This window comes from Thamnophis elegans, chromosome 12 (genome assembly GCF_009769535.1).
Source record: "Thamnophis elegans isolate rThaEle1 chromosome 12, rThaEle1.pri, whole genome shotgun sequence".
NCBI lineage: Eukaryota > Metazoa > Chordata > Lepidosauria > Squamata > Colubridae > Thamnophis > Thamnophis elegans.
The window spans coordinates 32,419-60,304 of record NC_045552.1 but is presented as its reverse complement, the minus strand read 5'-3'; the positions used below and the strand labels follow the sequence as shown (position 1 = coordinate 60,304).

Here is a 27,886-nt window from a genome sequence, read left to right as displayed (position 1 = left end):
GAATTTTGGACCTAACGGAGATCTGTAGGATCAACATTTGGGAGATGGAGGTACCCAATAAATACAAGGATATCCTATTAACATTTGACCTAATTTGGAGCCTCTGGGGTTAGGGAACACTTTTTTTTTAATAAAGTCTAGCTTCCTCTTTTAGGGTGTCTAAGCCCTTCCTTGCAAGATTGTCATCTTGAGCAGAGGCACCACAGCAAAATCTCCTCCGTAAGTGCAATTTCTACTTTTCTTTCCGACTCCATTCCTGGGCAGCAAGGCTTCTTCCTTGGCCACCCTGAGCAAAACAGCTCTGGCAGTGGAGAGAACCACCCCTACTCACCCCAGTAATCTCATCTAGTCTAAAGGCAGATTTGGCTATAGGTCAGAGAAACTGAGAAGTTTTAATAAGTAATGTTTAGTTTTTAAAACTGGGTCAAACATCTTCTCTTAAATCTGGGATGGGAATTATCTTCAGGAGACCCCTTCCTCACTCTCGTCTGTCTGGGATCTTCGTGGGCTTCATTGCGTACATCCAAGACAACGCCCAAGAACAACATCCATTTGTTTTTCTGCTTGCTGTCAGATTAGGCAATGTATGTGTGGGGGGGTGGGGGAAATCTGCGCATTCATATTTTTAGATTTGCTCATTCTTTCTGGTTTTTCTCTCCCATCCGTGACCGCAGAACTTTTGACGGACACAACGTACGTAGATCCTACGTACCAAATTAAGCTGTCTGAAGCCATTTGCATTTGAAGATTTAAAGTTGGACATTCTTTTTCTTAGGATTCCACTAAATGCTAAAAAAGATTCTGCGTTTTAAATGACAGGGAAAATAAGAACATGAAAAATAAGCAATGAGAAAACACCAGACAAAATAGGCAAGATATTCACAGCACAAAGTTAGCTCGAAGTGGAGGTGACAGATTTACTCAGATGGAGAACTGCTGTGGACTAAGGCTGTCATTTTGGTGGGCCTTGGGAAAGATGGTAGAAGGAGCAATTTGACAAAGTTTGTTTATTAATATTTAAAAGCTCTCCAATAGCTGAAACTCTCTGGGCTATTTACAATGAAATGCACTAAAAATCTACAATTGATATATATACATATATACAGAATAAAATAAAATGCTGAATGAAAACCACATACAAATTAGGCAGCAGCAGTGGCCATTCAAAAACTAAAAGGATGCAAATTAAAAGACAATTAAAAACCAAAGTGGAAAGAAGAGGGAAACTGTGCTATATTTTGCCTGAAATTCTTGTAGAGTTCTGAATTTGTTCTACCGTACAGATCTGACCCGCAGTTTGTGAATGAGTGGAATATTGTTTGTGGAACATGTAGTGGCAGTTTTTCGAAATTTTGGGCTTGCCAGCGCTTGATGAGGCCAAGATGCAGTCGATCTCGTGTGCAATCCAGCTGTTTGTGGGAGCAGCCTTTGAGGGCCAGGATATTCTACAGACGATAATTCAGTGTCTTTGCTTGCACGCTGCAGCTTCCAGGAACCCTGCAATTCTACTTTGACGCTTTAGATTTAGCATGTTGTGGGAAACCTGCGTTTGTGGGATTAAAATGTTTACCTTTGTATTCAGCCACGATTTCTAAATATTAGATATGCAGACTCTGCCTCTTGCTGTGTCCCTGACTTTTCCTAAAACTAGTCCACACTTTTTAAACCATACATTTTACTTTAATTGTACCTTATTTCAGCTGCTTGAGCTTTTTTTCAACCATGACATGTTTTGAGCATGTTTTTCCCCATCAGTTTGATTTCTCATCTTCCCCATTACAATTTACTGACTTTTTATAACCATTTTGGAACTTCTTAGAATGGTTTACCAACAACTGAGAACTCACCATAATATAGAGCGGTCCAAACTGGGTTTAAAAAGCAATTGCCTTTCCCTGAAACAGATGAAGTTGGTCTCCCTCTCTTGGGGGGGGGGGCAACACCCACCTCCTCTCTTTCTTGTCCTTTACAGAACTCCCCACCACTTGGAGATGGATTATCCTACAGAAGAAGAAGGTCTTCCTGACATTTCTGACTACGACTATTTAAACACCACAGAGATACCTCTCAGCATGGAGGAGAGCAGCCTGAGTCCCATCATCTTGGTGGCCATTGTGCTCTATGCCCTGGTGTTTCTAGTGGGCACACTGGGCAACGGGGCCGTCATCTGGGTGGTGGGATTCCAGATGCAGCGTACAGTGAGCTCCGTCTGGTTCCTCAACCTCTCGGTGGCAGACCTCCTCTGCTGCCTGTCTCTGCCTGTTCTGGCTGTGTCCCTTGGCTCCGAGAATCATTGGGTGCTGGGGGATTTTGCCTGCAAACTCTTGCCGTCTATCGTCATCCTCAACATGTTTGCCAGCATTCTGCTGCTGGCCCTGATAAGCATGGATCGGTGCGCCCTTGTGCTGAAGCCCATCTGGTGCCAGAATCACCGTTCAACCCGCTTAGCCTGGAAACTGTGTGGCGCGGCCTGGGGCTTTGCCACCTTCCTCACTCTGCCCTCCTTTGTGACCAGAAGAACGCAATACTACGAATATCACCGCCTCACGCTCTGCGTGGTCGATTATGGCCTCTTCGGTGTAAATCACCAAACTGCTGAGGTCTCTGTGGCAGCCACGCGTTTCCTGACTGGCTTCCTGATCCCTTCGGTAGCCCTCAGCCTCTTCTACGGGCTGCTGGCTCTGCGTGTGCACAGCAGCCGCTTCATGCGCTCCAAGAGGACCCTGAAAATGGTCCTGGTGGTGGTGGTGGCCTTCTTTGCCTGCTGGGCTCCTTATCATGTCATTGGTCTGATTCTCGCCAGTCAGACTCAGAGCAGCCCCCTCTTCCAGTCCCTGAACCAGCTGGACCCTCTGACGGTGGCTCTCGCCAGCACCAACAGCTGCATCAACCCCGTCATCTATGTCATTGCGGGCCAAAACTTCAAGGCTAGAATCTGTCGCTCGCTGAGTGCTGTGTTGCGCAACGTCCTGAATGAGGAAGTGTCAAGAACCCCTTCCCAGGCCAGAGAAGCCGCTCAGGGGCCCTGCACCACCACGGAGGATCAGAGCACTAACACAACCGTGTAAACCCTTCCCGAGCAAGGCCGCCATGCAGCTGCTGCTCCCCTCTGGCTGGAAACATATTTACAGCAGCTCCCTCTGGCCAATCTGCCCTAGTTCTGCTATGCAGTGGGACCCCTAAGACCCAGTAATTGTCGCTGATTCTCCTGACCACCGCTTCCCCCTTATTCAGTGGTAAAAAGCAAATAAGTGGACAGAAATCTACCTAAACTTTCATCTGCTGCTTCAGTATGTTTGTCTGTGTGTGAATATAAAAATTAGGAAATATTTCTGATGTACTAAGCTTTCATTTATTGCAACTTATATGGCACTTCACTTCTGAGCAGACTGCACTGCTGATACCATCTAAAAGTCAATCCATTTGCTGCACCACCATTAGGCTTCTACTTTTCCCTGATTTGATTCCTTTCATGGGATTAAATGCAGGAAACAACAGACTCACCTTCCTGGATATTCGTTTGAGCAAGGAAAGCAAACGGCAGATCCAGTTTTATTGCAAAGCAAGCAGCACCAATCAAGCACTTCCAGAGCAACAATCCCACTATGTGGTAGATAAAAAAGCTACAGTAGATGAGAATAGTCTGCAGGAAGAAAAAACAGCCCGTAATAAACCAGGATAGAGAGCCAGTGTGGTCCAATGGTTGTCGCACTAGGCTAGAAGGCAGGAGACCTTGAGTTCAAGTCCTGCCTGAGGCACGAAAGCCAGCCTGGGTGACTTTAGGCCAGTCCCTCTCAACCAGCCCGATCCACCTCGTAGGGTTGTTACTATAGAGATAACAATAGGAAGCGGTGGTGGAGATGTTGGCTTCCTTGAGTTATTTGTTGTTGTTAGTTGCAAAGGGGTGTCCGATCCACGGCGACCCCATGGGGGCCGTTTTTGCCGTTTTGGTGCTGTCCGTGGGGTTTTCATGGCAAAGGTACCGGAGCGATCGGCCCGTTCCTTCTCCAGTGGATCCCGTTTGTGGTAGAGCTCTCTGCTACGACCTGTCCGTCTTGGGTGACCCTGCACGGCAGAGCTCACAGCTTCCTTGAGCTAAGCAAGCCCCTTCGCCACGACGAGGCAGTAATCCACGAAGGGGAGATCTCTGTGGAAAATGGTGAATTTTAAAAAGGAAAACGAAGACTCGCGTGGCTGAAGAAGAAGATCCGTCCATTCAACCCTCCAGCCAGGGCAACCCAGGCGCTCATGCGCACAAACCTCCCACAAAGGATCGAAGCTCTCGGCTCACCTGGCCGAGCTTGGGGGCGGGGCCTCGCTGTCTCCGCCCCCCTCTCCCGCCCCCCCCCCCGGCAGCTTCCCAGGCTTCTCGCCCCAGCAGCGCCTGCAGCGCCTCCGAGGGAAGCGCCGGGATGGCGGCGGAGGGCTGGGACTGCCCCGCCACCCGCGCCCGCCTGGAGGCCGCTTACTTCCCGCCGGGCTGCGGCGGCCAGGAGCTGGAGGACTTCTGGGCTTTCCTCCGGCGCCTGCGGGGCTTCTGCGAGCGGCGGGGCTCCGGCGCGGGGGACCGGCCGGCCTACGATCCCAGGTGCCGCCTGAACCTGCGGCTGCCCCGGCGAGAGGCGCCCGGCGTGTCTCCGCCGCTGGCGCGCCGCTTCGGCCTGGCGCTGCTCCGCTTCCTGGACTTCGCGCAGCGGCGGAGCTTGGCCCGGCTGGCGCGGCTGCAGCGGGAGCGCGCCGCCCTGCCCATCGCCCGCTCGCGGGAGCCGCTGCTGGCCGCGCTGGCAGGCAGCCCGGTGGTGCTGGTGGCCGGGGACACGGGCTGCGGCAAGTCCACGCAGGTGCCCCAGTTCCTGCTGGCCGCCGGCTACGCCCACGTGGCCTGCACCCAGCCGCGGCGCCTGGCCTGCGTGGCGCTGGCCCAGCGCGTGGCCCGCGAGAGCCTGGGCCGCTTCGGGGAGCAGGTGAGGCCCGCGGGCGGGCGGGGCGGGGCGGGCGGCGGGGCGCCGCGCGGGGCCGGGAGCGACCCCTCTCCGTTCCCCGCGCAGGTGGGCTACCAGATCCGCTTCGAAAGCGCCCGCTCGCCGGCCACGCGCGTCGTCTTCCTGACCGAAGGGCTGCTCCTGCGCCAGGCCCAGCGGGAGCCCGCGCTGCCCGCCTACCGGGTGCTGATTGTGGACGAGGTGCACGAGCGGCACCTGCACGGCGACTTCCTGCTGGGTGTCCTGCGCCGCCTGCTGCCTTCCCGGCCCGACCTCAAGCTGGTGCTCATGTCGGCCACCATCAACATCCGGCTCTTCGCCGACTATTTTGGGGAGGCTCCTGTCATCCAGGTCCCTGGGCGCCTCTTCCCCATCACGGTGAGGAGGATGCGGGGAGGGGAACATGGGGGAGAGGGTGGGGGGGGGAGGCCGTCCCAAGGCTGCCTCTGCAGCTTCTGCCCTGGGACCCTCCCAGCCAGGGGGCAGAATGAGGAGGGGCCTTTGTTTTAGGGAGCCTTCCAAACATCCAGCCGCTGTGTTGCTGTGCTTCTTGATCTCTCAAAGGGCGGCTTTCCACACGGGGTCCTCCTGGGCTGCTCCATGCAGGTTGTGTTGAAGGCCCATTTTGTGGTCTTGGGGGCTGTATTTGCTCCCCCCACCTAGTCAGCATCTACACAGAGCTCCTGGGTTTGGTATCATCAATTTGCTGATGTTGCACCTTCCGACCGGCTGCCCTGTGCTTAGAGGCTGTGCTGCTTTGGCTGGGGTGGAGCTGTCCCCAAACCCACCAGGACTGAGTGGCTGTGTTTGGGTCACCCAGATCTGGGGGTGTTCTATGGATGTGGGGTGACATGTCCCCATTCAAATGGGTGCACAATCGGGGGACGTTCCTGGATTCTCAATTCCTGCTCACAGAGTGAAGGCTTTTGCACAACTCAGCTGAGGTGCCCATTGGGCTCTTTCTCAGAGTAGAAGGCCGTGCAGTCAGTCACGCAGGGGCTAGTCTCCTTGTGGCTTGGCTACTGCAATTCACTGTACCTGGGGCTGCCCTTGAAGACCCCCAGAAACTGGTCCAGAGCAGGCCTGCCTTTTGGAGCAAGGTTCTCCCGAGAAATGGAAGGCCTGGCCTGCTGGTGTTCTGGCCGAAGCCCCTTCTGGGAAGTGTGGGTTTGCTTGTTGTTCCTCAGATTTGCCATCTTTTATAGCATGCGGATTTCATACATCAATTAATAATAGGCTTACAATTGTAGTTTGAAGGCAGAGCAGGCGGCCCAACGTGACCTCCTGTTCCATGCAGGTCATCTATGAACCCATCCGCCCTGAGGAAAGCAGCCGTGGGCGCAGGGAGCGACTGGGCGTGCAGCCCTTCCTACGGGTGCTTCAGGCCATCGACCACAAGTACCCGCCAGAGGAGAGGGGAGACCTGCTCATCTTCCTCAGCGGGGTGGCTGAGATTGGGGCGGTGGTGGAGGCTGCACAGTCTTACGCGGCCTTCACCAAGCGCTGGGTGGTCCTTCCTCTGCACAGCACCCTCTCTGTGACCGAGCAGGACAAGGTGAGCGGAAGAGGGCTGCAGAAGGCAAACTGCCTCATCCCGCTTTCAACAGTGGGAAGATTGTTATGGAGAGCAGTGGCCAATTAAATCCAGTGTGGTGATCTCACCAGATGGGGTGTGGCTGGAATTTTGGGGCTCTTTCAGCTTGTTGGGTTTTGATATCCTTGCATTTTTTTTTCAGCGAAAGAGGAGAAATCTTAGCAACAGCACTTTGACTGACATACCACCCCATAGCGCTTCACTCTCTAAGCTGTTCACAAATGTAGAATCAGAGTTTTTGTGGGGTGGCAGCTAAGGATAGATTTCCAGGTTTCTGTGGCAGTTTCTGTTACCTTTCTCTGGCTAGAGAGATGCGATTTACTTTTTAAAAAAAACAATACACCCCAGAACCTCTTAATGACCGCTGACCTTCCCTTTCAGGTCTTTGACCTTGCTCCCCCTGGAGTCCGGAAGTGCATCATTTCCACCAACATTGCCGAGACTTCCGTGACCATTGATGGGGTCCGGTTTGTTGTGGATGCAGGTGAGAGTTCTTCCTGCCCCTCTGGGTTTGGCGGATGGGGGAAAGCTGCTTTTTTTCACCCAGGAATCAAACCATGGTGCAGGAAAGAGGCTTTCCGTGGAGCTGACTCTGGAGGGAATATTCAGGCGAAGCCATTCCAGAAGCAGCAGGGGCAGAAGGGAAAGAAGAGACTCAGGCCACCTCCTTCCTGGGGCATAAGATGGAGGGGAGGAAGACGGCCCCAAACAGACTCCCACCGGAGGGCCTTCCTGGTATCCTGGGGCGTAGTGATCTGATTTGGTGCACGGGGTTCATATGTGTTATTTCTCCTTTCCCAGGACTCCGACCGTGTTTCTGCCCTTGTTGCTTTTGTAGAGCTTCTGGATGTTCCCTTCCAGGTCATCTCCATAATGCTACACTGTGGGGACAGACATGCCCCCCCCCCCCCCGAATGGAGTCGGGATTAATCAGTCTGGGCTGTTTTGTGCAATTCTGTCTTTCCTCTCCTTAGAATGGCCCAAACTGGTCCAAGATAAAGAGGGTGCAAAACACCCTCTCTCAGCGAACCAGTAGTAAACCAGTTAGGACCCCACCACTGGTTTCCACCCGGAGTCCTGCCCTCCGGTGTTTTGCAGAATAGCTTGACTCCTTCTTCTTTGTGGCAGCCCCTGAGATATCAGAACACTGCTATCATGTCTCCCCTAGTCCTTCTTTTCTTTCTTTCTTTTTTAAAAAGATTTTTATTAACAAACATGTAAAATACACACACAGAAAAAATAGACGTACACCACATTTATACAATACAATACGAACAGGAACTTCCTGTTTTTTATAATAGCAATCATCAAGCGATACCGCTCACCTTATGTTATTTCCCCTTCTATTGTATTTCATTTGGATTTCACCATTCTTAAACCTCTTATTTTACTCATAACTATTATTTTTTGAGTTTTGTTATATTCCTTCATTGATTTTTGTTTCTTTCCTCCATCCACCTATACCTCCATTTATCCCATATCTGGTAGAATTCTGATTCTTCTTTTCCCTGGATTTCTTTAGTTAGTTTATCCATTTCGGCACAGTCCATAATCTTTCTTATTATTTCATCTTCGCTTCGCTTAATTTTTTTTCCATTTCTGAGCAAAGGCAATCCTTGCCGCCATAATCATATGTAGTATTAAATACTGGATTTCTTTTTTGTATTTCACAGACATAATTCCTAATTAAAAAAACTTCAGGTTTCCATTTTATTTTAACCACTGTTATTGCCTCCAGCCAATTTTTGATCCTTTTCCAAAAAATTTTAGCCTCCTCACAGGTCCACCATAAATGGTAATATGTTCCGTGTATTGATTCGCATTTCCAACATTTTGGGGAGGTATTTGTTAAGATTTTAGCTAACCTTGTTGGTACCAGGTGTGAAACATTTTGTACTGGTTTTCCTTGTATGCAACTGATAGTGTCATTTTTAAATTTATTCCCCAAAATTTTTCCCATTTGTCTAATTCAATATTATAGCCAAAGTTCTGTGCCCATTTTATCATTTGTTCTTTCACAATTTCCTCTTCCATTTTATGCTTCTCCCTATCAACCCTGGCAATTAAGTCTCTGTATCTTAGGATTTTGTTCAAATCTGTAAAATTTAGGTGAGTCGTCCTTTCTGTCGGTGATAGCCAATTTGGGATTTTCACATAGTGGATTTTTTTGATTTTGAGCCATTTTTGCAATAACGCTCTTCTGATTAAATGATTTTGAAAGTATTTGTGTGTTTTATTTTTATCATCCCATAGGAATGTATGCCAGCCTGCTTGCAGGTCATGGCCTTCTAAAGTCAAAATTCTTTTATTTTTTAGCTCTATCCAGTCCTTCACCAATGTTATTGTTATTGCCGATGCGTGTAAATCTCAATTTGGTAATGCTAAGCTTCCCCTCTCCTTGCTGTTTTGCATTGACTTTAGTTTAATCCTCGTTTTTTGTCCCTGCCAAATGAACCTAGCGGTTATTTTATTTAATTCTTGAAAGAATTTTTTACCCGAATTAATAGGTGCGGCTTGCAATAGGAATATGATTCTTAGTAAGATATTCATTTTAATTGTCGCTATACGTCCGTCCCATGAGTGATAACCTGAATATTTTTCCAATTTTCTAAATCTTTCTTTATTTGTATCACTAATTTATTATGATTATTGCCTTTAATTGTAGAACATTTTGCCGACACCCCCAAGTATTTCACTTTCTTAGTTGTTTGCATTCTGGTTGCTACTTCCAGTTCCTCTTCTTGCTTTTTTGTCATGTTCTTGGTTATCATTTTTGTTTTGTCTTTATTGATCTTTAGTCCTGCCACTTCGCCATATTCTTCTAATTTTTGAATTAATTTCAAGCTGGATTCTAATGGATCCTCTAGAACAAATACTAAGTCATCAGCATAGGCTTGGGCCTTATATTTTCTTCATTTTTGAGTCTTAAACCTTTTATTCCCTGGTCTTTCCGAATTTCATTTAGTAAAATTTCCAGAGTCAATATAAACAGCAGAGGAGAGAGGGGGCATCCCTGTCTGACTCCTTTTTTTATTTCAATTTTTTCTGTTAGATCTCCGTTCATCAGAACTTTGGCTGTCTTGAGTGTTATAAAATCCTTCTATCATTTTTATAAATTTTTCTCAGAATTTCATCTCATCCAATAGTGTTATTATAAATTTCCAGATTACGTTGTCAAATGCTTTTTGTGCATCAAGGAAAACCAGAACCATTTGCTTTTCTGGATGCGCCTCGTAATACTCTATTATGTCTAGGATGACCCTCGTATTATTTTTGTCTGTGGGGTAAAAATTCATTTTGGTCTGGATGTATTCGTTCATTTAAAACCTGTTTAATTCTTCCTGCCATAATTGCTGCAAATATTTTATAATCGGAGTTTAATAATGAAATTGGCCTGTAATTTTGAATTTCTTGTAGATTGGTTTCTTCTTTTGGGATTAGCAATATTATTGCTTCTGTCCATGATTCAGGTATCTTGGCTTTTCCTAAAACTTCATTCAACATTTCCACTCCTAGCTCTTCCAATATTATTTTGTTATATTTGTATAGCTCCACCGGTATTCCGTCTGGTCCTGGGGTTTTATTATTTTTCTGGTTTTTCAGGCCTAATTCCACTTCAGCAAAAGTTATTGGCCTGTTTATTGTCTCCCTTTGTTCTTTTGAGGTTGGTGTTATCTTTTCTATGTTTAAATAATGTTTTATTTTGATTTCCTCCATACTATCTTGCGCATATAGTTATGTGAAGTATTTATGAATAATATGCTTCTTTTCTTCCACTTTGTATTGAATTCTTCCCTCATCATCTATAATAATTATTATAATTATATGATTATACAAGGTATAATTAAACTTTGGAATTCCGCACTGGCCATTAACCTTGATGGCAGTGGGCCTGCTACTGCTTCTTTTGTTTATAAAACTTTTTTTTCCTTTAAAAAAAACATTTCATCATCAATCAGTGTGTCATCTAAAAACATTTTTTTGGTGTCATAATAGTTATAGCTTTATCAACAAATTCTTTATACACATCTATTCTTATTTTAACATTACAATACAATACAATACAATTGCAGAGTTGGAAGCGACTTTGGAAGACTTCTAGTCCAACCCCCTGCCTAGGCAGGAAACCTTATACCTTTTCAGACAAATGGCAATCCAACATCTTTTTAAAGAGTTCCAGTGTTGGGGCATTCACAACTTCTGGAGGCAAGTTGTTCCACTGATTAATTGTTCTGTCAGTTCTAAGTTGCTTCTCTCCTTGATTAATTTCCACCCATTACTTCTTGTTCTACACTCAGGTGCCTTAGAGAATAGTTTGACTCCCTCTTCTTTGTGGCAACCCCTGAGATATCGGAACACTGCTATCATGTCTCCCCTAGTCCTTCTTTTCATTAAACTAGACATACCCAGTTCCTGCAACCGTTCTTCATATGTTTTAGCCTCCAGTCCCCTAATCATCTTTGTTGCTCTTCTCTGCACTCTTCCCAGAGTCTCCACATCTTTTCTACATCATGGCAACCAAAACTGAATGCCGTATTCCAAGTGTGGCCTTACCAAGGCATAATAAAGTGGTATTCACCTGATCTTGATTCTCTTCCTCTGTTGATGCAGCCTAGAACTGTGTTGGCTTTTTTGGCAGCTGCTGCACACGGCTGGCTCATATTTAAATGATTGTCCACCAGGACTCCAAGATCTCTCTCACAGTTACTACTGTTGAGCAAGGTACCTCCTATACTGTACCTGTGCATTTCGTTTTTCTTGCCTAAATGTAGAACTTTACTCTTTTCACCCTTGAATTTCATTTTATTAGATACTGCCCAATGTTCAAGTTTGTCAAGATCCTTCTGTATCTTGAGCCTATCTTCTGGAGTGTTGGCTATTCCTGCCAGCTTGGTGTCATCTGCAAATTTGATGAGTTCCCCATTTATCCCCTCATCCAAATCACTGATGAAGATGCTGAAGAGTACCTAAAACAGAGCCTTGGGATACTCCAATGTGCCAGAGTTTTGGCAGTGTGATTAGTATGAGATAAACTCAAGAGCAAAACACAGCGCACAGACAATTAACAGTGGTTCATATACATAAATATACATGGAGATGAATTCCCTTACCGTTCAGCTCGGACACGAGAGAAAACAAATACATGATGGGAGAGAGAGAAAAACACACTGTAATGACCACCTATATATAGACTTGTGCGGATCTCTCATCAGGGTCTTGAAAGGGTTATTCCATAGCTGCAAGGAGCCAGCCTCATGGCATCGGCCTACTGATTACAGCTTACAAACTTCTTGGGAGACCTACTTTGATATCTCTCCTTCCAAAGTTTTTCTTCCTCTCTTCCTTGTTGTCCCCGCCACCCCTTCTTTTCAGGAAAGGTGAAAGAGCTGAGCTATGACTCCAAGGCCAAGCTGCATCGCCTCCAGGAGTTCTGGATCAGCCGAGCCAGTGCTGAGCAACGCAAGGGCCGGGCAGGCCGCACTGGGCCCGGGGTCTGCTACCGCCTCTACGCTGAATCGGACTATGACAATTTTGCCCCCTACCCAGTGCCAGAGATCCAGCGGGTGGCACTGGATGCTCTGATTTTACAGGTAGGCTTGCTCCATGGCAGCAGTGATTCAAGGCTGTGTGTTGGGGGGGTGGGGGGGATGTCACGGGAAAGCCCCCTCTGGATGCCTCAGACGGCCCCGTAACTGCACAGAGGGAAGGGCTGCAGGCTGCGTGGTCTGTGAATGCTCAGGGAGGCTTTGGCCTCCAGATGCAGAGATGCTGGCTGATGCCTGGCTGCCCTGCGGCTGGGGAAGTGCTTCCTTCATGGAGGTCTTCTGAGAAGAGCCACCACCACCTCCCTGCTTTGCGGAAAGCCCCATGTTCCACTCCCAGCATGGGGAGGCGGGTGGATGGGCAGTAGATGATGAGAAAAGTTGTTTCCTGTCTGGGCTCTGGAGATCCGAGGCCAGTTGGCCAGTTCTGGGCACAGAAGAAGCGTCTTCCAGGGGCCCCTCTGGGTCTTCCTAGGTCAACCCTGAACAAACCCTTGGATTTGGCCGTCTTCCCGTGGCCTTGAGAAAGAACCCCTCCCGTCCTTCAGGGGAGCAGCAGAGGGGAGTTGGACCCAACGGGTAGGAGAGCCTGGCCATCCTTGGGGGCCATCCTCGGCCTGCTTGTTAAAACGAAGCCGCCCGCTTTCTGTCCCCAGATGAAGAGCATGGGCTTAGGCGACCCCCGAGAGTTCCCTTTCCTGGAGCCGCCCCCTCAGGCCAGCCTGGAGGCCGCCCTGGGCTACCTAAAGCATCAGGGTGCCCTGGACTCAGCAGAGGCCCTAACGCCCATTGGGACTCTCCTGGCTCAGCTGCCGGTGGATGTGGTGATCGGTGAGTGATGGGTGCAGCTGGCAGCCCTGAGGATCAAGGCTTCTCTCTCCTCTCGGGTCCAGTTTGCTGGGCTGCTTCCAGACTCCTCGTCATCTCGTCATCGGCCTGGTGTGTCTTCCTGGAACTGACAGCTCCGTGCAGGGCTCAGCTTGAGTTCCGTGGGGTGGGCATTGGGCTGAACCTTGCTGGAAAGTGTGGGTGGGGCCTTCTCTGGCAGGGGGGAGGGGCTGCCTGGAGGGGCACTGCCTGCTGCCTCACGCCCTGTCTCCCTCTGCAGGGAAGATGCTGGTGTTGGGGACGCTCCTGGACCTCGCTGCCCCCACGCTCACCATTGCCGCCGTCCTCAGCGTGCCCTCTCCCTTCCTGCACAGGGGCGGGGGGCACAGGGACCTGGAGTGCCTGGCAGCCCGGCGAAGCCTGGGGAGCCCACTGGGAGACCCCCTGACCCTTCTGAATATCTTCAACGCCTGGGTCCAGGTAGGCAGGGCGCGGGAAGGGCCACAGGTGCAGCGTGAAGAGCTCGACGTGCCAGTCCTTCTCTTCCTGTGCGGCATCTTCCTCGAGAGCCAGAGGAGCGTCAGGTGGGAGGATCTCCTTCCAGGCTTCTTTCCCAACCCAGGGCCCTCGTGCCGGAATATTTCTCTGGGTTCCCTGGATCTTCTCTCGGCATTTCCCCTTTGCTCTTTCGGCTTGGCAACTGGCACCCCATTTGCGGCAGCATCCTTCCAGCCAAGCTCCATTCCTGCTCCAGGCCAGGGGATGGGAAGGCCTTGCGTGGGGACAGAGCTGGGCCACGCAAGTCAGGCTTCCCTTGTCTTTGGCTGGCAGGAGAAAGCGGCCAATTGCCGAGGATCCCAGCGATGGTGCCGGCGTCGGGGCCTGGAGGAGCACCGGCTCTATGAGGCGGCCAATCTGCGGCGCCAGTTTCAGGTTGGTGTCCGTTGAGGAGGGCTGGGAGTGAGGATGGCCGCTAGGCAGAGGAAGCTGGGCGCCTGGTGGTGTGGTTGTCTTGGTGACATGGAGAGGTTGTGCCGTTCTTTGTCTTCCCTCGCAAGGACACCCTTTGTGGAGAGGAGGAGAGGCGGGAGGGGGCTTCCACAGCCTTGAGCAAGGGTGGCCTATCTTTTCCCTCCGGTTGCTCTGCCAGGAATTGCTGCAGGACCACCGACTGCTGTGCCCCCCTGCTCGGCCTTGCAGCTCCTATGCTCGACAGAGGAGGAGGCGGGAACACCGAGAGCTGCACAGACTCAAGCGGGAGCATCAGCAGCGGGGGGGCCGCCGAAGGAAGCTGTTGCGGCTGCAGGAAGAGGAGCAGCAAGAGGGAGGAGGAGGAGGAGGAGGAGGAGGAGGGCGCGGTTGTTCATCTGGGGAAGAGGAGGAGGGCAGTTCCTGCCTAGACATTCAGGTGGGGCAAATGAGGGGAAGGGCCAGCTGACTTGCACTCTCCCTCTCCCCCCTCCTCTCTCCCCCCCCTCTCTCTACACACACACACACACACAATTTTTATTACAGATTTTTAAAAAGCTTGTAAAAATACAAGCTAATATAAAGAAGAGAAGAAGGAAAAGAAAGAATTAAAAGAGAAAGCAAAAATCAAGAGAGGGGAAAAAGATACAAAGAAAAGCAGCTTCTGATTTTCATAGCAGTTATACGTACAGTTATAAACTTACCGCTTGCTCTGTGGTTATGGGGTGGCAGGATGGTTGAGATGCTAGCTTGTTGGCTGGAAAGCCAGCAACTCAGGTTTGAGACCTCCGTCTTCACCTCAGCTCCTGCCAACCTAGCAGTTTGAAAGCAAATGTGGGTAGATTAAACAGGTACCACTTGGGTGGGAAAGTAACAGGGCTCCGTGATGTCATGCTGGCCACCTGACCATGGAAACATCTTCAGACAGCCGCCCCCTCTAGAGTCAGCAACGCATAGTGGACTTAATGGCCACAATTGGGACTAGAATTTCCATTGCTAAGCAATGTGGTTGTTACGTGAGCCATGCCTGATTTTACAGCCTTTCTTGCCACAGTTGTTAAGCAAATCATCGTGGTTGTTAAGTAAATCAGACGTTTGTGAAGTGAATCCAGGCCCCCATTGACTTGGCTTGTCAGAAACTGACTGGGAAGGTCACAAATAATGATCACGTGGCCCCATGTCGTGGGTACATGCTGGTTGTCACGGCCCAAATTGTGGACTACTTTTAATGCTGAATCTGTGCACACAAAAATCTCACTGCACGGATGAAAAGAAAGTTCCGTGATATGGAGATTCTCTCTCATCCAGGTCACGGTTGTCCCCCAAAGGTGTTTTTTCAAGAAGCAACTGGGCTTCCTGGTTTTTCTTCGAAGACGTTTTGCTTCTTCTTGGATGAGAAGCAGGACGTCTCCAAAGAAGAAACGAAGCCTCCCATGACTTTTCCCCAATGGCTCGTCCGTGAACTCCAAAAGAAAAACTCACCAGTTTTTAAAATCCCCTGAATCAGGGCTTGTACTTGAATCCAGAATTTTCTAGCTTTTTGCACACCCACCAAGCGTTGGCCCTACTCTAAGGACAATGGGGCACCTTCCCTCTCCTCCTCCTCCTCCTCTTTTCAGTGGCTGCTTCTGTGGGAGCGGCAGGCTCCCTCTCTTGGGTGGGCGGTGGCGTCTTGGCCTCTGGAAGGAACGTTGGGCACTTTGGAAAGCACACGGAGGCTTCCTGCCTCACCCAGAAGTGGGCGTCCGCAACATGGGGAGGCTGGAATGGGGGCTTTCTAGAGGGCCCCCGGAGGCACTTGGGGGCCACTGGGGCTCAGTGCTGGGAGAGGGAGCGGGGGGCCTGCCTGTGTCTGCCTTTCTGCACCTGCAGGCGGCTGGTTGTATTGTCGCCTTGCAGGATGTGAATTTTCAGCTGCGGCATGATATGGAGGAGCTGCAGGCGGCTGCCTGTGAAGGCCACAGGCTCTCGACTGGCCAGCTGGCTCTACTGCAGCTGGTGCTGGCTCGGGGCCTTTACCCTCAGCTGGCTGCCCCCGACCCTTTCAACGAGACCCGCAAGGATTCGGAACAGGCAGGTGTCCCTGCTCTGCCCCCCTGGAGGTCAAAGGGGGTTGGAGTCAGGCCTGGCGTTGCAGGGGGAAGGTCTTCCTAGAAGTTGATGGTCCCCTAATTGGTCCCCTGCTGTGACTCCCCCCTACTTGCTTATTCCTTGTTTTTTTTATTGCTTCAGTCTGTACAGCCGCCTGTCTTAAATCTTGCACATGATCTGGGTGGCTGGCAGCAGTTAAGCACGAAACAAAAGAATACGCCGTATAAACAGTTGAAAGAACCGGTGAAACCATCCTTGTCTGCCCTCCAGATCTTCCACACGAGAGAGAAAGCCGGCCTTGTCCTGCACCCAACCAGTGTCTTTGCTGATGACCCAGAACTGCTGCATTCGGGCTCCAAGGCTGGTAAGGACCCAGGTGAGGAGGAAGCCCATCGGCCCCGGGAGAATCTCGACTCCCGCTGCCCCGAGAGAGTCGGGAGCTTCTCTCTGGTTTTCCCGGTATTCCTTGGAGGTCTTCTGGACTGGACATCCTGATTCCAGCCTGACTTTGAAATGAAGTTAGTGGGGGGAGGAGGAGGGAAAACCCAGGTTTTCATCCCAGGATTATTTCACAGAAGGAGTAAATAATTTCACTGGGGAAAAAGCGTGGGGGTGGGGGTGGGGTGGGAATGAGCCTTGTCCATCTGACGCTTCTGTTGCTGCTTATTTACCATTCTTGCCACGTGTGATGGTCCGTTCCTCTGCAACGGTTTGAATGGCAGAGTGGATTCTTGAAATGGGCTGGCTGAGTGCTGCGTCCTGAGCAGACTGGGGAAAGAAAGAAAAAAGTCAACCAGATTTGCAGTGCAGGAAAACCTTGGATAATATTTTTTAGAATCAGCAACTCCTCCTGTCAACCCAATTCACAAGTGACAACTTCTGTTTCTATTGTGGGATTTATTATGTACTTATCATTCCACGCCTTCTTTGATTGATTGTGTTTTATTCATGTCATGATTGAAATAAGGCGTAGGGACTTTTGGATCTGGCTTTCTTCTGCACCTGGAGGGCAGCTGGCAGCCCTGGGTTCTGGAAAGGCTGCCCTGAGGCAGCCAGGAAGTGGACGTTGTACGAAGCCGCAACCAGGCTGCCCTTTCCCTTCATGGCTGGTCCAGCTGGAGGGCCCTCAAGGGCGGGAAGGAGATTTTCCCAGAGTTTAGGAAGGACGGGGAGGGGCTTTCAGAGGAACCTGAGGGAGTGGCCTTCCTGCCCACAGATGCCAAGGAGAGGATGACCAGCCACCCCCAAGTCCTGTTCTTCGTCTCCTTGCTGGAGACCCACAAGCCCTACCTGGTGAACTGTCTCCGCCTGCCGGCACTGCAGGTGAGAGGACTCTGGCAGGCTCTGTGTCTCGCTCTGCCCCTTGGGTTCTCCTTCCTGAAACAGCTGCTCTTTCCCACAGGTGCTACTGCTTTTGGCCCGCTCTCTCGATACCAATGCTGACTGTACACGCATTGTGGCTGACTCCTGGCTTGAGCTCCAGGTCCCCGTGGCAGAGGCGGCCGTGCGGGTACTCGGCATTGCCCTACGCCTCCGGGCCTCTTGGGACAAAGTGTTGGACAGGTGTCTGCAAAGATTGGCAGGCCAGGCTGAGGAAGAGAAAGAGACAGAGGCACCACCCAGCGCCTTAGAGGTGTGCCAACTCACACACGAACTGTTGAGCTTCCTGAAGACGGAGGTGCGTGGCTGTGTCATAGGGAGGCAGGTGGAGGCTGGCCAGAACTGGTAGGCTGCTGTCTGGAGAGAGGCTGTGGCTGCTGGGTTAGGGAGTGCTAGTCAGGCGGAGGGGCTCGGCCCCTCTGCTTCCAGTCTGAGCATCTCTGGTTGTCCCTTTAGGTCCAGTACAGCCTCCGGCGAATGACCCCGCTGGAGCAGCAGCACCTGTATGTGGGCCCTCGGGTGGCGCCTGGGGAGGCTAAGGGGCTGCCCAGCTTCTTCCAGGGGATGCAGCTGGTGCCCCACGAGGTGAAAGGTGGCTACAGGATTGGCGAGTTCCTGACGTTCAATTGTCTGGCAGTGAGTCCAGGTTGAAGGAAGAACTCCTGGGATGGGGGGGGGGTGTTTCTCGTTCCTGGCTGTGGGAGGGGGCAGCAGCCCACCCACCCTGTGACTACTGCCTCCTTACACCCCTGCAGGGGGAGGGAGACCTGTACAGTGACTGCCTGCGCAGCTTCTGGACATGCCCTCGATGCGACCTCTACATGCCCTTCACACCTCTGGAGCGTGTGGCCCATGAAGAGGCCTGCCGGTCTCCTGACCCTCAGGACAGGGAGCTTGGCCACAAAGGCAAGTACTTCCGTTGCTGCATTTTCAGCAGGGTCTCCTGGCATTTGGGAAGGAGAGGGGCAGGGTCTCATCTGCAGAGCTGGAGCATTGGGGTCCCTCTCATTGTGCCTTCTCTGCTCCCCCAGGGCCCAGAAGGGGTGCGGCGGAGGCTACCTCTGGCACCTCTGGCCTGCAGCAGCTCTACCACTGTGCCGTCTGCCAGGACAGCCTGCATCTCACACCCACAGAAATCCTGAAGCATCAGAAGCAGCATCGGGGGCACCTGTGAAAGGACCCTGAGCTGGTTCTCACTGTTGGATCACTCCCTGGAACTGGCTGTGCTCGGAGGATGAGCCCAGAAGAAGGCGATGCTGGTTGCTCCCCAACAAAGAGCCGAGGTGGCGCAGTGGTTAGGGTGCAGCACTGCAGGCCACTTCAGCTGACTGCTATCTGCAGTTCAGCGGTTCAAATCTCACCGGCTCAGGGTTGACTCAGCCTTCCATCCTTCCGAGGTGGGTGAAATGAGGACCCGGATTGTTGTTGGGGGCAATATGCTGATTCTGTAAACCGCTTAGAGAGGGCTGAAAGCCCTATGAAGCGGTATATAAGTCTAACTGCTGTTGCTATTGCTAAACATCATTTGACCCCATCGAGGTGAATGAGTCCCTGTGGGACACGCCTGACATTGCTGCGAAAGCCTTGAACTGATGTGGGCTTACTCTAATTGTCACGCATTACTTATTTTATTGCGGTCATCAACCAGCACATTTTTAACCATTCTGCTAAAATAAAATATGCTAATTTTAAGCTGGGATTATGAGTTAATAAAGTTAATAAAATCAACTATACCAATGTTCGAATGGCAATAGAAATTCAGAAAATAGAAAACCAAACAAAAAGGAAACAATCCAGTTTAGAAAGATCTACAAGAAACTCAAACGATAATAAAAATTAATGGATAGAAAAAAGAATTTGATGATGGATTTATTAAAAATCAAATGGAAGAACGAGCAGACATCGCTAAAATTGGGTGAAAAGGATTAAAAACAACATTTGGAAACCATCAATTACATGACTCAATTTTAGCTCAAATATCTGTCCAGCTGCCATCCCATTTTAGCCATGAACAAAGAGACATCGGTGCCTGATTAATAACTGGCAAAATGTATATGATTCAAAAGGACTCGGCAAAAGCAACAACAACAGGAGGAAACCATAGGCCGACAATACCTTTGCCTACAATATTTAAATTACAAGCATAAAAGTGGAGAACACCCAAACTTATTTAGAAGAAAGTAACATCCAGTAAAAGAAGAAAGTAAAAAGAAAAGCAGAGGAGCATAAAATCAAGTCCAGATTGATAACTGATTTTGGAGAATTGCAAAATGTGAAAATCCACTTTATATATGATCTGGATTGATTATAAAATGCATTTGATTCATTACCACATAGTTGGATTATCAAATATTGGGAAACAATTGGTGTCAGTAAAACATTAGGAAACATGAAGCAGTAGAAGACAAAATTGGTTGGAAATGAAAAGTACAGGCTTGTCAGCATTAGGAAAGGCATCTTCCAGAGTGACTCATTATCACCCTTATTACTTGTGATTGCTGTGATCTCCCTTTGAAGGAAGGAAATCTTGGTTACCAAGCAAGAATAGCTGCTAATAAAACCTCACCTTTTCTTTATATGGATAATCTACAGTTTTATGGAAAATCGGAAATTGGAATCCAGTCATTAACAAGTAAACCATAAGGATTTTTAGCACAGATAAATCCATGGGATTTGGCTAGAGAGAGATGCAAGAGTAGCAATAAAGTTGGGGTAAAATCACGAACAGCAATCAGGAATCAAAATACCAAACAGACATATCCTTTGGAGTCATCAGGATGACGTCTACAAGTATCTGGATATTTTACTATTGAATATCATCAAGTGCAGACAAATTAAACGTGATTAGGATATCTAAAGAGTGATAAAAGTGTAAAAGCCAAAATTAAAAGGTGGAAACTGCCATCAAAGCATCAAGACCTGGGCCATACCTGTGATATAATAAAAACTTCTCTTTTTACAACCCTGTAATCCCTTAATTTGGGATAGAGTTGGTGAACTGGATGGCACTGAGGGTTTACTGGCCAGATGCCCTTCTTGACACCTATACCAAGTTTGCAGCAGATATTTTCTCTCTGCACTTCAGGAGAAAGAAACACGTGCTGCTGCCTAGGATTGAACTCTCAACCTTCCTAGTGGGATACGAGCATCTTCACCACTAGGCCACCACCTCACTTAATACCTGGGATATAAGATATTACTGGAATTATTAATTGAAAACAAGCTCAAGTGGGAAGTTTGGACTAAAAAACAAGAAAGATAATGATTATTCACTATGAATTACATCCCTGTATTGACGGTGATCAATTACCTATATCTGCCCTGCAAAAATGGAAGCAGAGGTTTACTGCTTCCAAACTGCTGAAGAAGAAAAGCATGCATGGTTGATTTCATAAAAGATTGCCAAGAACAAGCATAATTGGAACTTACTGAATGTTCAGGAAACAAAACATGAATATTGAAATAATGTAATTAAAAACAAGAACCGACTGCTGGCGTTCCATAGTCAATTTCTAGAAAAGATCAAGGGGAAAATGGACAAAAATAAAACCTGGCAATCATTTTCAACTTGCAACAAGGAAAGTTATTCTGATTTGTAAAATTATTGCCCCCCCCCCCCCAGATCTCAGTCTTGTTAAGCTTTTTGCTTTTTAAGTCAAAATCCTTTAGTATTTTCTCCCTCTTGATTCCAAAACAAAAGCAACTCACTAAGTCTTTATTTTTTCCTACTGTTTGGAAGACCTCCCTTAAATTGAAATTAATTGTAGCCGAAAGCGTTGTAAGAAAATGACGCTTTTGCATATCTGGCATTCATAAAGGCTGCACAGTGGTTTTGAGTGTGATGGTAATTTCTCAGCTCCTAATATGATCACCTCACAGACCCCAGGAGAAACTCAATTCCCAGAGTCTCACTAGGAGCAGCTGTCCAGAGGACAAATGGGCAATCTCTCAATCTACACCTCCAGAGAGAACTTCATTGGTCAAAAGTTGTTGCCTGGCTGTTGATCTTTCCTGTCCCTCCTGGCATAAATTTATTTATTTATTTAAAACTTTTATATGCCGCCCAATCCTAAAGGACTCGGGCGGCTTACAAACAAAATATAAAAAACATAAAAACAATACAATTTAAAACAACAATCATCCATCAAATTCATTCTAGTCGGGGCCGGACCTCAATAGTGAGGTCAACAGCCCCAGGCCTGCCGGAACAGCCAAGTTTTTACGGCTTTCCTGAAGGCCATCAGAGTGGGTGTCAGCTTCTGCCTTGCTGTTGCTTCAGCTGCCATGAAACGGGGAGGGTGGGCTAGTATTTGGGAGGGGTTAATTGATGTGCTGGAGGAGTCTTCTAGGATGTTCGAGATGCTCGGATGGTGCATGCGTGGGAGCTTCCCGCGTAGAGTAACGGCCTCGACATTCCATCTTCGTGATGCCTTTTGAAGTTATCCCACACCTGACACTTGAAGGACTTATGATTGGCCTGGAGCTATGATCCTAAGGGGTGGGGAATGGGCTATTCTATATATCAATCGCTTTCGCGCCTAATTAAGTAGACTTTGCTTCGCAACTGCTCGCTTACCATTTATAATTAGTAAAAGTACTTTGGATTTCCTTTCCATGGAGTCTCTTAGTCTTTCTTTCCTAATTATGTAATGGAGGGATGCTGACAAGAAGCAAAGTCTACAAAAACCCTTTCCAGGAGATTTACGTCTACCGAGAAGGGAGGTAATGTCTTCTCCGATCAGGGAGGAGGAGGGGGCCGTTGGAGGTGCAGAGTCCAGCGGAGTAGGACCTCCCGACCTTTCGCTACACGAGCCCGGCCCGCCCGACCTCTCCCTGCACGAAGATTTATTTCAACTGCAAATTTCCAGCCGGCCTGACCCTCCCCCCCCCCGATGGTCGACTTCGGTGGGTCAAAGAGAGGCAGAGACAAGCTGGAATGCTGAAATCACCCAAAGGCAACCCCGACAACCTTCGCTGGAGCCGGGAGCCGTGAGAAAACCCCAGACGAGTGAATTCCCTGATTATTGGAGTCAAAGGTACTTTGGGGAAAGGAGGGGGGACGATGAAAGAGACTGGAGAAGTTGGCAGCAACATTCCCCACGCCCACCGTCTCCCCCTCCCCCTCGGCCTGCTTCACCCCCTGCGGCTAGAGGTTTTGCTGACCAGGGGGGCCCACCCCCCCGAAGACACCGGATGGCTAAAATCCCTCCCTTGCCTGTGCGTTACAATGGTGATTCTGCTGGCCTGGCCTCTTTTCTTATGCAGGTGTTTAATTACATGGAAATTTATGGCCGAGATTTTGAGACTGATGTCATGAGGGTCAGAATGGTTCTTTTGTCTTTGGATGGTGAAGCTGCCAAATGGTCAACTGCTTTGCATATGTCTGGCTCTCCCCTCTTGGGGAATTTCAACCGCTTTATGGAGGCCTTCCGCCAATGTTTTGATGACCCTTTAACGGAGAAGCGGAGCAAATTGAAATTTATAACCTTCGAACAGGACGATAGACCTGTCGCCCAATACATCCAGGAATTTCAGTGTCTTTCACAATACATGAGAGGCTGGGGGGAGGACGCCCGGCTGGACAAATTTGCTTCGGGGTTAGATGAAGACATTTATCAGCAATGTGTCAATCGTAACCTGCCCAGACGTTTGATCACGTGGTTTGAGCACGCAGCGGACGCTGAACTCGACTTAACCAGGCTCCGTTATGCTAAAGAGGAAAGAAGGAAGCGGAAAGAGAGGGCTGCTAAGTCCCTCCCCCCTCAAGCCACTCAATCACTCTGCAAACGACGAGGTGAAGGGAGGGGGCCCCCTTCAGGCCTCTCCAGACCTTTAACATGCTTTCGTTGTGGAAAATTAGGGCACACCGCCCCCGAATGTCGTGCTAAATTGCCCATCTCTGCTCAACTCCCTCCCAAATGTGAGGAAAAGTCTGGCAGAGTCTCCGAGAAGAAGAAGAAAGAAACTGCCTTCACTGTGGACTCCAACCCCCCTCGTTTCGCCCAGCCATTACAGGGAGACGCGAACGCCAACTCCTCTTCTTCTGAGGACTCCGATGACGACACATCGCCTCACTGGGTGAGTTCAAATAAGGGGCCCCTGCTAATCCCCGTAGAGTTAAAAGTACCCCCTGAGGGGCAACCTGCCACCCTCCTGGCCTTGCTCGATTCAGGCTGTTCCCGATCCATGATCAACCCAGCCATGGTGGAAAAATTGGGCCTCAAATTGCGCACTTTGAAAACCCCAATTGTGTTTTGCCAAATAGACGGATCTATTGCAGGGGGGGGGGGCGCCCATTTTTTTACGGAGCCTTTGGAAATGAAGATGGGTACCCATACTGAACTAATTTCCTTTGTGGTCGCACCTGGCATGGACAGGCCACTCATTTTGGGCATCCCGTGGCTCCGGAAGTGGAACCCTCACATAAATTGGCGGACAGGCCGCTTACGCGTTCGCTCGAAGGTGCCTCCAGTGGGAGAGGGCTCTCCGGACCAACCTATAACTGACATTCCTGAAGTGGCCGCTAGAGGGCAGGAGAGAATTGCAGGAGAAGAGAAAATTCCGAAAGAGTATTGGGATCTTAAGGAAGTCTTCAGCGAAAAATCTTCGGACAATCTGCCCCCCCACAGGCCTACTGATTGCTCCATAGACATTTTACCCGGGGTTAAGCTCCCTAAACCCCAGATTTACTCCATGTCACCCAGGGAAATGGAGGAAATGCGTTCTTTCATTGACAAAAATTTGAAACGTGGTTTCATTGAACCGGCTCGACCCAAAGTGGCTGCCCCTGTACTTTTTCGTGAAAAAAAAGATGGTTCTCTTCGTTTATGCTGTAATTTTAAAAACCTTAACGCTATCTCAACTCAGAATCTCTACCCACTCCCGTTGATGAAAGACTTGTTGGCACAGCTAGGGAAGGGCCGCATCTTTACTAAATTGGACCTCCGGGAAGCTTACTATAGAGTCCGCATTAAGGAAGGAGACGAATGGAAGACTGCTTTCAACTGCCCTCTTGGTTGCTTTCAGTTCCGGGTCATGCCTTTTGGCCTACAGGGGGCTCCTGCTGTTTTCATGCAACTTATTAATGACATCTTGCACGATCATCTGTACAAAGGCGTTATCGTATATTTGGACGATATCCTTATCTATACTCGCACCTATGACCACCACGTCGCTCTGGTGCGCACTGTTTTGAAAAAACTCCGTGCCGCTGACCTCTATGCCAAATTGTCTAAGTGTGAGTTTCACCAAACTAAAATTGACTATCTTGGCTACCGTATCTCACCTGATGGCATTGAAATGGACCCTGAGAACCCTGATGCTGACAGTGGGTATGGTCCGGATTTCCGGGGGGAGCTGGTTCCAAAGAGTCGGAGCAGCCACCGAGAAGGCTCTCCTCCGAGGACCCGCCATCCGACATTGTATGGCCAACGGCACCCGAAGGAGGCCCAATCTATGGGATCTTACTGGTCGCTGGGAGGTATGCGTCAGCAGGCGGTCTCGAAGGTATCCTTTCCCTAAGCCATGTAGGGCTTTAAATGCTCACAAGGGCATCTAATCCACCATAGGTCCTCACCTAGAAGCCTGAAATCACAGATGTTGACAAGCCAGGTTTTGTGATCGACAGAAGGGAAGCTGCAAAGGTCTTGGGAATGACCACCTTGGTTAGGTGGGTGACTTCTGTCCATGTCCAACAATTGCTTTCATCATCTCTGGAGAGGGACACACTGTTTGTGGCATGCTTTGTTCATAGGGCAACCAAGTAGGCTCTAGAGGTGCTATTACCATCAGCATCTGTTTGACTCATTCAACCGTGGGCTTCCATAGTGTCCGCTATTGTGAGGCTTCTGAATTGTATTGCTGAAGGTCAACTAACACAAGACATTGGAATAAAGACAGGCATTTCCACCCACTCAGCAGCCTTGAGGGAAGTGGGTTGCTTTCATTGTGTCAATACAGCAGGAACTCTGGAATTTCTCCACCATAAAAGATTTCCTTTTGCTTATCAGTTAAGATGATGGTGGCCATGTAAGGGGGGGAAGAAGGCTTTGTGGAACATAGCATCCTGACCACAGAAGAAGGGAAACATCGTGATTGGAGGAGTTGGCTTCATCCTTGCACCATTGACCTATCTAACAGCCAGCCTTGCTTGTATGAAAGGAGATAATGGGAAGGGGCAGCTGGGGGATGCAATGGCAGTTTTGCTGAAGCAATTACCTAATTTAACAGATATTTAAAGTTTAACAAAGTTGGAAGGGACCTTATAGGTCATTTAGTCCAAACCCCCCCCCCTCAAACAGGAGACCCTACACCATTTCTGACATGGCAGTCCCATCTCTTCTTGAAAGACTCAAGTGATGAAGCTCCCACAACTTCTGAAGGCGAGCTGTTCCATTGACTGATTGTTCTCACTATCAGAAAGTTCCTCCTTATTTCTAGGTTGAATCTCTCCTTGGTCAGTTTCATCCCTTATTCCTTGCCTGGCCTTCAGGTGCTTTGAAAAATAGCTTGACCCCCTCATCTCTGTGGCAGCGCCTCAAATATTGGAACACTGCTATTATGTCTCCCCTCGTCCTCTTTTCATCAGACTAGCCACGCCTAGTTCCTGTAACTGTTCTTCATATGTTTTAGTCCCAGTCCCCTAATCATCCTGGTTGCTCCCCTCTGCACTTTTTCTAGAATCTCAGCATCTTTTTTATAGTATAGTGACGAAAACTGGATGCAGTACTCTAGGTGTGGTCTTACTAGGGCTTTATAGGGCGGTATTAGTACCTCACTTGATCTTGATTGTATACCTCTGTTAATGCAATTTAGGATTGTATTGACTTTTTTGGCTGCTGCTGCTGGCTCATATTCAACTGGTTATCCACTAAGACTCCAAGATCCTTCTTCTCACAGTCACTTCTATTAAGCCTGGTTTCACCCAATTTATATATGTACCTTTGGTTTTTCTTACTTCAGACTTTACTCTTATCTACATTGAATTTCATTTTGTTAGATAGGGGCCAGTGTTCAAATCTGCCAAGATCCTCCTGGATCTTGAGCCTATCTTCTAGGGTGTTAGCTATTCCTGCCAGCTTAGTATCATCTGCAAATTTGGTAAGTTCCCTTTCTATTCCCTCATTTAAGTTGTTTATGAAGATATTGAAGAGTCCTGGGCCTAAGATGGAATCTTGTGGTACACACTGCTTACTTCTCTCCATGTAGACTTAGGCCCATTAAGGACTACTCGTTGAGTACAATTTGTCAGCGGGTTGCAAATCCATCTGGTTGTGAAGCTGTCTATCCCACTTTTTTCTAGCTTACAAAGAAGAAGTAGGTTGTGGTCTACTATGTTGCGTACTTGTTGAACTCTAAGTATATTATGTCCACAGTATTTCGCTGGTCTACTAATTTAGTCATTATGTTGAAGAATGAAATAAGATTGGTTTGGCATGATCTGTTTTCAACAAACCCATGCTGGCTGCTAGTTATTACTTTACTTTACTCGTTTCTAGGTGTTGGCAGATCCCCTTTTTATTATCTTTTCCGGTATCTTCCTGGGTATTGATGTTAGGCTGATTGGTCTGTAGTTTCCTGGGTCTGTTTCCCCTCCCCCTCCCCCCTTTTTTTAAAGATGGGAACCACATCAGCTCTTTTCCAGTCCTCTGGTAGTTCCCTGGTGTTCCAGGATTTCTGAAAGATGTGGTGCAGTGATTCTGAGATGACATCGGCCAGCTCCTTTAGAACTCTGGGGTGTAATCCGTCAGGTCCTGGTGATTTGTATTTATCAAGATCAGACACTGTCTTTTTTGCTTATTTTAACTTTTTATTTCCAGTCTATTTTTAAAGTTATGTTTTTGCAGGATAGAGTTCATCTCGTGATGAACACTCTTATCATCTAGGCAATGCAGATCATGACCCCTCAAGCCAAATCCTCCCCATTAACACTCTGCATGGCAAGACATTGGCATCATTTCTGCTCTTCCTGCCACTGAATTCCACGAGTGTTTCTTCCCTCACGAGTGGGGGAAGCCGTGGTTCAGTGATGCCCACTTCAGGATAGTTTCAATGCAGAGATGTAGCATTGATGTCCTATCTTCTCACTTTGAGCAGCTCCTTCCTCCAAGCTGGCAAGACTTTTGATGCTTCTTTTTTGCCTCATGATGCTCTCAGTAGAACTTTGTAGAATAATCCAATTCATGGAAATTTTACATTTGTAATCCTCTCACACATCTTTTCCCCCTTTCATTAAAAAGGAAAGACAAAGCAGCTGCAGAATTCCTTTAGAGCAGCACGTATCGGGCGCCATCTGCCTGGAAGCATCCTGCTCAAATGTGCTCTTCTGCGGCTTCTCCAGCCCCCACATGGCAGAGTTTGGAGCCTGAGAAAATGCAACTCACTCTCTTTGATTGCCATCTGGAGTGTGGTTTGAACAAACGTGTGTGGGCAGCTGTGAGAAGTTGTGTGAAATCATAGAAAACAATGTGGTTCATGTCCTTAATGGACCAGTGCAGATG

At 48.7% G+C, this 27,886-nt stretch overlaps 2 protein-coding genes and 1 long non-coding RNA gene across 7 annotated transcripts; 2 read left to right on the top strand and 1 right to left on the bottom strand.

The window, feature by feature from the left end:
• The first annotated feature begins 165 nt into the window (after positions 1–165).
• On the top strand, positions 166–3,426 carry C5AR1 (complement C5a receptor 1). Its single transcript, XM_032227534.1, has 2 exons — positions 166–219; positions 1,973–3,426. The coding sequence occupies exon 2, from the start codon at positions 1,992–1,994 to the stop codon at positions 3,066–3,068; it is 1,077 nt and encodes a 358-aa protein (XP_032083425.1). The 5' UTR covers positions 166–219; positions 1,973–1,991; the 3' UTR covers positions 3,069–3,426.
• Positions 1,033–4,561, bottom strand: LOC116515468. Its single transcript, XR_004256258.1, has 3 exons — positions 4,470–4,561; positions 3,505–4,147; positions 1,033–1,543 (listed from the first exon to the last, which is right to left on the bottom strand). It is a non-coding gene; the product is annotated as an uncharacterized LOC116515468 (long non-coding RNA).
• DHX34 (DExH-box helicase 34) lies at positions 4,329–18,734 on the top strand. Of its 5 annotated transcripts, XM_032227532.1 has the most exons (16): positions 4,329–4,964; positions 5,049–5,360; positions 6,280–6,537; positions 6,958–7,060; positions 11,950–12,167; positions 12,776–12,950; positions 13,228–13,427; positions 13,779–13,880; positions 14,098–14,355; positions 15,816–15,989; positions 16,278–16,383; positions 17,224–17,330; positions 17,410–17,685; positions 17,844–18,023; positions 18,143–18,293; positions 18,419–18,734. In XM_032227532.1, the coding sequence occupies exons 1-16, from the start codon at positions 4,413–4,415 to the stop codon at positions 18,559–18,561; spliced, it is 3,315 nt and encodes a 1,104-aa protein (XP_032083423.1). In that variant the 5' UTR covers positions 4,329–4,412; the 3' UTR covers positions 18,562–18,734. The 5 variants fall into 5 exon arrangements, with proteins under 5 accessions (XP_032083423.1, XP_032083421.1, XP_032083420.1 ...); XM_032227530.1 differs by having other exon boundaries at positions 13,228–13,880; positions 16,278–16,371; XM_032227529.1 differs by having other exon boundaries at positions 13,228–13,880.
• Positions 18,735–27,886: the final 9,152 nt, after the last annotated feature.